Source organism: Papaver somniferum, chromosome 2 (assembly GCF_003573695.1).
Source record: "Papaver somniferum cultivar HN1 chromosome 2, ASM357369v1, whole genome shotgun sequence".
NCBI classification, from domain to species: Eukaryota; Viridiplantae; Streptophyta; class Magnoliopsida; order Ranunculales; family Papaveraceae; genus Papaver; species Papaver somniferum.
The window spans coordinates 212039781-212051507 of record NC_039359.1 but is presented as its reverse complement, the minus strand read 5'-3'; the positions used below and the strand labels follow the sequence as shown (position 1 = coordinate 212051507).

The 11727-nt window shown below is 37.7% G+C and overlaps 2 protein-coding genes and 1 long non-coding RNA gene across 3 annotated transcripts; 2 read left to right on the top strand and 1 right to left on the bottom strand.

Annotated features, from left to right (window-relative positions):
• The first annotated feature begins 501 nt into the window (after positions 1-501).
• LOC113352763 lies at positions 502-1421 on the top strand. The gene is made up of 2 exons (XM_026596541.1): positions 502-943; positions 1183-1421. Exons 1-2 carry the CDS (start codon positions 502-504, stop codon positions 1419-1421), a joined length of 681 nt encoding a protein of 226 aa, XP_026452326.1.
• A 911-nt stretch (positions 1422-2332) lies between these two features.
• LOC113354503 lies at positions 2333-4300 on the top strand. The gene is made up of 2 exons (XR_003361919.1): positions 2333-2493; positions 3845-4300. It is a non-coding gene; the product is annotated as an uncharacterized LOC113354503 (long non-coding RNA).
• A 6220-nt stretch (positions 4301-10520) lies between these two features.
• Positions 10521-11042, bottom strand: LOC113352762 (DUF724 domain-containing protein 3-like). Its single transcript, XM_026596540.1, has one exon. It carries the CDS (start codon positions 11040-11042, stop codon positions 10521-10523), a length of 522 nt encoding a protein of 173 aa, XP_026452325.1.
• Between the last annotated feature and the right edge of the window lie 685 nt (positions 11043-11727).

Here is an 11727-nt window from a genome sequence, read left to right as displayed (position 1 = left end):
TAATTCTAGTTTAGCAAGTATAGTGGTTATTCCTAAAGAACATGACACCACTGAACCTGATTATGCTCAATTGTGTCCTCCAATTACCAAATTGGGGGATTTACCTGCTATCGATCTTTCTACCTGTGATTAATTCTTATGGGAGCGACAATGTGCCTGCTGAAAACTCCCCAAACAACAATGGTGTCCGCAATAATTCTCATCTCAATGTTGCTACTTCTAGTCTCGATTCTTCTCAAAATGCTTCTCAAAGTGGTGATGATATCAGTGCTTCTCTTGGTGGTGGGTCTGACTCTACCACTCAGGTAAATCAACCTTACCCAAACCCTTTAATTGATACTGCTAATAATACTAAACCAATTCCCTGTCAATAACATCAATCTGATTGCTTGGAACATTAGAGGATTTGGAAAAAAATCTTCTAATGAGGAACTTAGTCTACTATGTAGGAATGTCAACCCTGACATCATTTTTCTCTCTGAAAAAAATATGAACAAAGATATGGCTGCAAGAAAGTTAAAAAACATGGGATTCCCTTGTACCTTTAATATCTCTAGTGTTGGTAGAAGTGGTGGCCTTGCCCTTGCTTGGAATAAGGAAATTCATTTCAACATTGTTTCATCCAGTATGAGGGGTATCTATGTTACATCTACTGACATCATTCACTCTAAGACTTGTCATATTTATTTTATGTATGGTGAACCTAATAGTAGTTTGAGACAAGCCTTCTGGGAACAACAATTCCAGCAATCTAATGCTCCCTTAGATGAACCTGTTTTCTTTATAGGAGACTTTAATGCTCTCTTAGGGACCGAAGATAAAAATGGTGGCCTAGAAGTTGATGATCCTGATTTTGAAAACCTTAGAAACTTCTGCTATGTGTTTAACTTGCATGATCGTGGTTTTTCTGGACCTAGGTTTACTTGGTCCAATATGCAACAAGGTCCTGATTTAATTCTTTAAAGATTAGATAGATGTCTTATATACCAAACTGCTGAAGATCTTTGTCTTAAACTTTGTGTTAACAATCTCCCCAGAGACTCCTATGATCATTGTCCAATGCATATAGGTTTTAATTATGAGATATTTGTATGCCCAAACCTTTTCATTTTATGGATATGTGGATTGAGTATCCTACTTGCAGAGACATTATTGTTAACTCTTGGTCTGTCAATGTGGTAGGTTCCCCTGCTTACAAGCTTAAAGCTAAACTGTTAAGTACTAAGAAAGGTCTAAAAGATTGGAATAATTCCTCCTTTGGTAATATTCAAACTAATATATCTATCATTATGAAAGATTTAGCTGAGCTCCAACTCTCCAACCCTACTGATAGCACTAATACTTCTAGACTCAAAACTAGACTTGAGTACCTTTATAACTTAGAAGAGTTATATTGGAAAGATAAATCTAGGGAGGTTTGACTCATGGAAGGTGACAATAATTCACCCTATTTCCATAGAGTAACTCTCTTTAGGAGGAAAAGAAATGCCATTAGCTGGATTAAGAACTCCTTGAATACTGTTCTAACTGATAGAGATAGTATTGGAGACGTGGTTACGGTTATCGTGGAAATATGGAGCAACTTCAAGAGTGATATCGATAGGATCAAGGAGCATTGTGAGAAAATCTCAATGGAATGATGACTCAATATCTTAAATATGGTAAGTTGCTCTGTGGAATAGAGTTCAATGTGCCTCATTAGGCAATAAAACATATGATGAAACAAATGATATGGGAGATAAACTACGGCAAACCGGGTGACGTGTGTATTCGATATGTCTTCATTGAGACTTCCGTGTCGTCATATGCTTGTGAGGTATGAAGATGATACCAGCGATGTAATGAGTATTTCCATCGATATAGTCTTCATCATTGGCGTTTTTGCTAAAATCGCTCGTTTGGAATTCTATCGCACAGTTGTTTCCCCATAATGGCTCAACTGATTTGATATGCTACCTGGTATGTCGAACATTGTTTTTTAACCATGCGTGTAGGAATAATCCCAGAAAATTGAAAGTCGTAAATTGGGTGTGTGGCATCGTGTAAAAAAAATGATTAAAATTGTTAGTGCACGGAGTATGCCGAAACCAACAGCAACAACAAACGTGGTAAGAAGGGCAGGAATCAATAGTCCACCGTGGTGGTCTAGACATTGATTAACATTTGCCGTTGCTGGGTCGCATGACCCTGCTCGTTAACTTTTGCCCTTGCTAGTTGGCGTGGTTGTGGTGCCGCCCTTGCTAATGACCACCAGTGGCTTGGTTAGGTCTAGTCATGGGATTAAAGCCGCAGACTCCACACCAGAAGTGGATTTCGTTTCGTTTCCATTTTTGCTCATTTCGTTTCCAAAAATCAGCAGAACCGAAACCCTAACGTTATTCTTCAACGAAGAGATGAAGAAGCAAATGTTTAGCAGCAGCAGCAGCAGAAGGATTCCAGAAGAGATTCACGTTGAAATCCTTATACGATTGCCAGTGAAATCCATACTAAAATGTAAGTCTGTTTGTAAATCTTGGCTTTCCCTAATTTCTAATCCTAATTTTGTCAAGAAACACTTGGATTTTACTGCTAAATCTAGATGTAGTGGTGGTAGTCTCTTGTTGCTTGATACAGAGGTAATCTTCTCTATAGGTTATGATTCAATAGCTTCGTCATCACTAAGTGAAATCCAAGATGATGAAGTTATTAAATTCGAAGATTACCCTTTCAAAAATTTAAGGTTTAACTATGCAATTAGCTTTGTTGGGTCTTGTAATGGCCTTGTTTGCCTTGATTTTTATCAAAATCCATGGTTGGGTAAGAGGAAGGAAGTTTTCTGTATTTGGAATCCAGCAACCAAAGAATTCAAGAAGATAGCTGCTCCGCAATTACCAAATGGACTTCATCGCAATTATATTAGAATACGTGCTTTTGGTTATGATAGCCAAATTGATGATTATAAGGTGTTCCTTCTTGCACCAGAAGGTGGAAGTGTCTATACATTAGGTTTAAATACATGGAACAACATTCCAGGGGTTCCTTATTCTTGTCTTACTTATGAGATTGGCGGTTGGTGTTCTGATCTTACTTCTGAGATTGGTGGGGGGGTGCTTGTTAACGGAAATCTTCATTGGTTGGTAGAGAAAACCAGGGGATCATAGTTTCTTTGGATATCAGTACTGAGAAATTCGAAGAAATGCAACTACCGAGAGAAGTTAAGGTGAATAAATATTGTCGGGCCTGTACTACTGCTGGAGTTCTGGAAGGCTGCCTTTGTTTACTTGTTATGTATGATGAGGTTGGTGTTGAAACATGGGTTATGCAAGATTATGGAGTTCGAGAGTCTTGGACAAAACTTTATGTTATCACCAATGAGATAGTAACTAAACGCTGTTTTTTGAAGATTATGTGGAGTTTTAAGAATGGTCGGATTCTCTTAATGGATTCTCGTAAGCTGATACTATATGATCGAAAACATGAAACTGCTATTAAAAGAAAGTTTGCTAGTTTAGGCCAAAGAAATTGGGCTAGTTCAGAGGACGCAAGACCAGTGGAGAAGTAATTAGAAAGCTTAATTTCACTCAATTCTGGTACTTACGTGGGGAGAGGGTAATCAGAGGAATCAACTGAAATTTAAGTAAAAGAAGCATAAGAAGGTGTGTTTAGTCTTTATAACATAATGGGGGGTTTAATATTTCCTGTTTTTTTGTTCTTCTTTTAGAACTTATAACTTTTTGGTATCTAGCATGTAATGACAGGTATGAAGATTGTATTCTGTTACTTCTGTATCCCGTCTTAAGCACTACATCGTTCTATTTGTTAAAATGCATTCACTTTTTTTTTTTGTTATTTGTTATATTGTCAGTTCTGTGGTCGCAATTCTACTATTAAGGAATGTCACTGGATTGCTCCTATGAGGGGTTAGGTGCTGTTTTGTTGTGATGGTGCTGCTCTTGGTAACTCTGGTAGTGCTGGTTTTGGTGTCATTGCAAGGATCATCTTTGTCAGGTTTTAGGGACTATCACTGGTGGCATTGCAAAGGTGATGGCTGCAGTGATTGCAATTGAATGGGCTGTCTTTTTGAGTTGCAGTCGCTTCATTGTTATATCTGATTCAAAACCTGTGCTGAATGCTTGTAAGTTGCTGACTGATACCACTGTTACATGAAAGTAAACTTCTCTCTTGACTGTTCGCAATGCTTTGCTTTATTTTTTTTTTGCTTTTTCATGTAATGTTTGGTTTTTGCTGGCTTCTCGCTTTTTTGTTAGCTTTAAGCTGGCTTTTGAGTTGTTATCCAGTAAAATTGCGTGTTTAAACTGCTTTTCTCAAGTCTCTGCTTCTGCATTTTTGAAGTTTTCACTGACAAATGTACTTCGGATTAGGAGTGATTGCAGTAGATTAAGTTAAACTTTGTGTTGTACTCGATCGCAATTTTGTCCTACCTACAAAACATGTGGAAGAAAACATAGATTTTCCGGTAAAAGTAGAAATAGTATCCTTTTTGAAGATGTTGAATCCGGTTTGCAGTGCACTCTTGTTAAATGAATAGTATTGTGAGTACTTTAGTAGTGTGGAATCTATGTTCTATCAGGAGTATTATTAATATTCTAGTACTGCTTATACGTCAGATAGGGTACTTATGCCGGTCCGTACAAACAAGTTAGTGTAAACTGCCGAGCCAGAAAGGTGCTATGCTGATCAGAAACTTAAAAAGACTGAATTTGTTAGCTATTAATCTTAAGGAAATCAGCTAATAAAATCTGAATTTCACCAGAAAAGTTCTGCTTCATTATCTCAATATAAACAGGGGTTAGAACAGATTAACAAGCCTACGTTAGCTCAGCTAAAAGATTTGGACAAACAGAAGTAGATGCACCCTCGTCTTTAGAACTCGAACTCGTTGTTTCCTGCTGCTCGCCTCTGGAGGAGTTGCCATAATCCAGAGATTTTCTGAAGTTTTTCGAATAAATTGCTTTCATTTTCTTTTTGTAAGTTACTGACAGACGACTTGTCACCTTCTTTAGTTTTTTCTGCAATTGAGTTAATATACCAGGCAATACAGCTTTTGCATCTTTCTGTAATGCATCCACCACATCACACCGAGATTCACCATACAATCGTTTGATGCACCCTAATTGTAGCACTTTGAAGTGATCCTCGAGACATATGCTTTCCGGGTTGATTATATTTTCCACAATCTTCTGTAAGAATTTCTCGACACGCTCAATGGTACCTTTTACCAACTCAATTTGCCTGTCGCGTTGGCATCCGTCATCTTCGAATCTAAACAGGTTATTTTTATAAACATTTTTCTGGAAATGGTATGTATCACCTGCCGGAGTACTATCTATGATACCCACGAATCATTCAATACTGCAACTCCAAGTTCCGTCCATCCGTTAGCTAAACTTCTCTCTGTTGAAAGCTGATAACTTGGGTTATCTTTTTCGCAATTCATGAGACGATCAATCATGGGTTCCTTCTCAAATTTCCTCCTTTTTAATGCTGAAGCCTCAAAACCTATCTCCCTTTCATCCTTCTGGGGGTCTTGCTGCACTTTATCATTATTCGCTATACTCGGAAAGGCGGTACCACCATTTTGCATCAAATCTCTAACAATTTCTCGCAATTCATCTCTTGAAAGTCTTTGTATACTGTAAAGATAGACACTTCAAATATTTCTTGCACTCATCAGGATTCTAAACTTCTCCTTCCTGATTTTCTCAAAGGATTTGTAGTCTTCATGATAATCTCCTTGGTGTAACAACGCCTTCTTCTTGGAGTCTTCTGCTTCAACCCTTTTTGCAGATTTCGGTAATACATGTTCAGGAAAGAACATCATGTTGTGGAATTAGGTTTGAATGACCATGGAATACCTGTTTGATCGTTGCTGCAACAAAATCCAAATTGGTGGTGTCGTAAGTTGGCGACGACTTGTATTCTTTCATAACTACAAGGAATTCATTGTATTTTGGTGTTTTCTGAAAGCTTTTATGTAAGCAAAACAATCTTCTTCTCTGGGTCTCTTCATCTTCAACGACTCTTAATCAAAACTGAACTAAAACTTGAAAATTGATCACAGACAAAACCCTTACTGAGAAAGACAAAAAGAGAGAACAGTATGCATCACTATATAATGAAAAAAGTTAGGGTTTGTTAGTAGTTGGATTCAGAGATGGATTTTGGAAGTTGATTCAGAAATGGGTTTCCAAATATAGGCCTTAAATGAGTTTTTATTTGGCGCAATTTCTGAGGTTTCTTGGTCATCAAATTTACAGAAGTGAATGAAACAAAGGGTATGTATCTATTGCTTGGAGCGCACCCGCAAGAACGACGTCAGCTTAATTAGTCTCCAAGGGTGGTTAACCATTTTGGGAAACATAGACATGACAAAGCCACGACCATCCAAAGAAATATGCTAAGGCCAACATCATATTACCCGGCGGTCGACGAGTTTACATTTCATATATGTAATATTTATGGTTCCATTGCCCTGATTGATAGTATTGGAAAAGTAGGATCGTCCTGATCAATGCACTTGAGACGAAGCTGCTGTCCTACTGATACAACATCAAAGACTTTAGAGACGTCTCAGTAATTGGCAACAGTCCCGACGTGTACCACCATAAAAACCACCAGAGCACCAAAATCTTTGATTGCCTTTATAATACCATCAGAAATCTCTAACTCAACCTCACTAGAAATGATAGCAACCTTTTTCACAGCTATGGCAACCCTATCCTCAACGATACATACAATTCTCACTCCTGTTTAGCGATACAATTCTCTCTTTTGAGCTCCATCAGGACCCACCAGTCGTTCAAGGGAATCAGCGGTGAGTTCGAATACAACTAGAGATGAATCGACCCTATCCCAATCGTCAAGGTGACAAGAACGGGGAGAATTGATCTCTTCTTCCATATGGTTAAGGATATGACGGCGATAACAAATAGATGAATTATAGTTGAGTTTGTCTCTCACTTGGTGATAGTAAATAGATGATGAGATATTAAATTTGTTAACCAGGTGGTTGCATGACTCTTATATTCGAGGTCAGTCATCAGTGCATCAAGTCTCCGGCTATTGAAATTGGGGTATAACATATAGCATTCACGGCTTTTACCTTCACATACCCAATGGTAGTTTAGGGGCCGACAGTTGATGTATGCGCTAGATTGAAATACAAGTGTGTGTAAAAGGTTATCGGCTCAGTGTGGATGGAGTACAGGTTAGCATAGATAATACTGTTTGGGATATCATAATCATTAATGCTATATATCCTTCACATATGTGCTAGCTAAACGGTGTATTTACATTTCATAGAAAAGTAAATTCAGTTATAAGCAACACGGAAAAAGGTAAAAAAGTACTAAAAAATAAATAATCCACAGCATATTATGAGCTAATTTGCATCTCTTTAACAGTGCACTTGGATGGTTTAGCTCAGAGTATGCTGTGGACTTGGGCACCTTAACTGCACTTGAATAGTTTTCTAAACAAGGTATCTTGAGCTAGTCGAGTTCTTCAGTAGTGGACTTCGACCTGTTAGGTTCAATCCAAGTGCAATTTGTAAACCATCCTTCTGTGTCATTTAAATCTTTAGCAGCATGCTGGTTCCCAACAGAGTGATAACTACCTGTTTCTAGTGAATAAAACATGATCCCTCCGTCGTTCAGATGTAATCTAGGAAAATAGATTTTTTTCTTCATGTAACTATTTGGAGCCACTGTCGATAGACATGAAGTGTTGCTAATGAATAACATATGCTCTCCCAAACTTTCAAGTTTTACCCATTTCATCTCAGGGAAGTTCAGTTTAAAAATCCTAATCAACGTCCCTTCACATCCTACATTCACTGAGAGCACTAATAAAAGATCTCCAACACAATCTACTAAAAAACCGGGATGAAAAGCCTCATCAAATTGTTCACGGGGTTTCTCAAGAACTTTCCAACACACTCTCCCAAAGTTGCATTACGGCCTACGCAAAAGAATGCCCCATGGTGAAACACTGCGGTGTTGAGGAATGGTTCGATTTTAGTATTATAAAAGATATGAGAACTCCAATGGGCTTCTCCCCTTCTAATGAAATCGATATAGACTCCATGAGACCATGGATCGCTCCTTTCATCCATAGCAAATACTATGCAGTCTAAAGAAGTCGGCAAAGAAGAAATAGAGATGACTGAATAACAATAACTCCTATCCATATCTGGAAGTTTCACCGTCTCTAGTGTGAAGGGATTGTAGAAAAATATGTTTTCCTTCTTCGTCATTAGTAGCCAACCACCCTTCTGATAACGGACTATATAGTCTGCTAGATCGGAGAAGTTGATGGAGTAGGTGTCATCATTATACATCGGGTTTATGACATTATATATTGTGTAATTGTGTTCTCTAGAGAACACCAACCATGGAGATAAATATGATGTTGGGGCTACTTTAGGCATTATCACTCTATTTTCTTTACACACTGAACGAAAATGCTTATAATCTGATCCATGAAGATGATTTGCTATCACTCCTACAATGTCTTCATTGATATTATTCCAATAATTTCCAACTTCCACTTCTCCTACATTACTATTTCCACCTTGATTCTCATCCGTCACACCCATAGTATTACTCGTCTCGATTTCTAGTGACGTTAAGAAGCTATTTTCTTCATCTTTGCCTAGTATATTTTGAGGTAGTATTCTTCCCTGCTCATTAGAATGCATTATAACCCAGGAACCGCATGCAAATTGTTCCACTGGATTTAGACACGGTAAAGTAACTGTATTACCAGTACTTTCAATTTGGAATTTGCACACACTTCGACATTCGTAGAGGAAGTAATACAAACAACCACTTGTGAAGCCCAATTCAGCTGCTGAGCAACAACCTGTAGTGGTGCTGCCAACAAATAAAACATGATCCCTGAAACTATTCACCTTCTCCCATTCCATTAGTGAGAAATTCAACCTAACCACTTCTGTTGATATGCGTTCACCATGTCCATTTTAAATTAAGCCTACCCTGAAAAGTTCATCATGAGATTCCACATAATGTGAGTCACGAAATTTTGATTTTCCTCCTACTGATGGAAACAAGAACTCTTTTTTCACATGGAATAACTTAACAGAGATGGTTAAATCGGTATCCTTGGTAATTTGTTCGATTTCTAGGTGATAATCTGGGTGATCATCATGGTACATTAAATCCATGCACATTACATATAACCTACCTTTAAAACAAATTACACTTGGAGGCCCGCGCTGTGATATGAAGTCTGCAATATGTGGATCCAACTTGTGTATTCTCCATTCTGTTTCTCCAGGGCGGCAAAATAAAAAAGTGTACTCATAGTAACCATTCTCCACGCGGGTATAATAAAAAAATAAAACTAGTGAGTTAATATTATCAGGATTACTGGTAAGGGTCGACCGAGGAGGTGAGGACAGAAGAACACAATCAAGAATACGTCCACGGTGGTGATCAACTTTACAAAACTCTAATAATGTAGGTAACTGAACTTTCTCATTCGTCGCAGGGTTCCAAAGAAAACAATCACCATGTTTCCAACCTGATGGAGTGTAATCGTATTCCTCGTTGTCGCAGAGAATGATTAACCAATCTTGGTGAGAATGTTTATGATAGAAGGCTGTACCAATTAATTCGGGTATGAATTTTCTAGGAGTTTCATGGTTTGGTTTACAAATATTATAAAGACTGCAGCTTTCTTGGCCATCTGTATATTATAAAATTTCACAACACATGGAGCTGCTACACTTGACCCCCCCCCCCCCCCCTCTTCTCTGCTGCAGCTGTTGATGATGCCTTTCCACCCATGGATGAGAAATTTGTTGGAATACAAGTCAAGCCAATCCAAATGACATACAAGGATACTGAAGAGAAGATCAAGACGTTTTGGTACCGAGAATATCTGGCAAGTCGGTAACAATAAACCAAGTCAATAAAAAGATTTGAAAAGAGACTCTCATAATATAAAAGGAATTGCAAATCCTGGACGGTTAAGGATATACAGCATAAACTCAACCAACCACGACTTCTAATGGGTGTCTTTCTCCTAAGACAACTCGGCCAAGGATGGATCTTATAGCTAACGTAGGCTATTTGTCCTGCTGCAAACACAAGTTGGCCCCCCTGTTGATGTGAGTAGCGGTTTCTGCTTAGTTTTTTGAAGCGGTCCGTGAAGAACCACTGTATCTAAAATACAATCTCAACTTTGATTTTTCTAACAACTCTTAAAAGATTATCGTTAAAGAGAGTTAAAAATCTTTAAGAAAAGCTGGCTTTTGGTCTTCAACGATTTAGTTTTGATTATCTTGGGTTTTATATTTAATTTACTTTTCTTGTATCATGGTTTGTAGCATGTTTTAGAACTAAACTTTTCTTGAACAAATTACGATAATATGATCGATAATTAAATTTAATTTGCACTGGTTGATAAAAAATTCTTGAACAAACTTTATTCAACATGAATTACAAATAAACATTGTAGTACAGTAAAAAAGTTGAGCTAAAAAAGATTTCCTATAACTAACAAGAACTTCGAACTAAAGCACCATTACAAGAACTTTTCTTGACAAATCCTCCTGATCTACATCCGTAACTATTTCTGCGAACTCGAGAAGAAATCCAATTGCCATTAATCCGTTCTAGATGAGCCCTCAACTCCCACTTACGGTATTCGATTTCTTCACCTGACAAAGGAAAATATACAAAATATATAGAACGATCTTCACCAGTCAGCTTGCTTCCAATAGGAACTCTACCTGTAATTATCCCATACCACCACCCGTCCTTGAAGAAAACATCAACTGGATCACTGATATTGAAATACGATGCTTTAAAATTAGGAGGCATGTGCCTAATTTCACTGCGAGGCACAACTTCTCTTAGCAAGAACTTTTCATCATATTCTTCGTATAATTTGGTATATTCAACTAAGAACTCATCTTTTTCTGTTTGCTTTATTATTCTAGCTTCGAAATACGAACCCAGGAATCCTTCTTCTGTACTGCTTACTTCTACCAAATCACCATGACGAAACCCACCCATTGTTGTCAACTTCTAGCGAGAGGAAGAGAGAATATAGTTTAGAGACAGAGAATAAGAACCGAGTATAGGAGTTGATATTTATAGACAGCTAAACGGTGAAAACGAGTAATAGAAGTAGACCAGAATTGGGAAACTGAACTTAGAAGGTGTGGGAGTGGAATATCGCACATATCAATAGGTATGCGAAATAAGGATCATCTGATGTAAGCGAGGACTATCGCGCATGGCAAAGTTGAAGTGACGTATTGGATGATGTCAGCCAAGTCACGAGTAAAGTGTGATGTTCTATGCGAGATATAGTTTGTGGGAGAATGAGTGATTATTAATGAGCGAATGTATCGCACAATGATTCCGAAAATAGTGGATCTCTTAGCTATCATCCACTATGAGGAATCACTATATAAAGGAAGGAAGTCATCACGAAAGAAAAAGATCTTTTAGTGTGTGTTAGACAAGAAATTAGGAGAGAGAAAGTTTGTTTGGAGAGGAAGTAAAGTCATTGTTATCCATTGTATCCAATTATAATCCTTGAAAGTTAATAAAAAATTCATTATGATTACTTGAGTAATAATCTAGATACATTGGAGTGTAGTTGTAAGTTTTCCTGCAACTACATTTTTGGCGCTAGAAACAGCTTTGGGTGATAAATCATGTTAACAAGTTACAAAATCTTCAAAAGATAGAT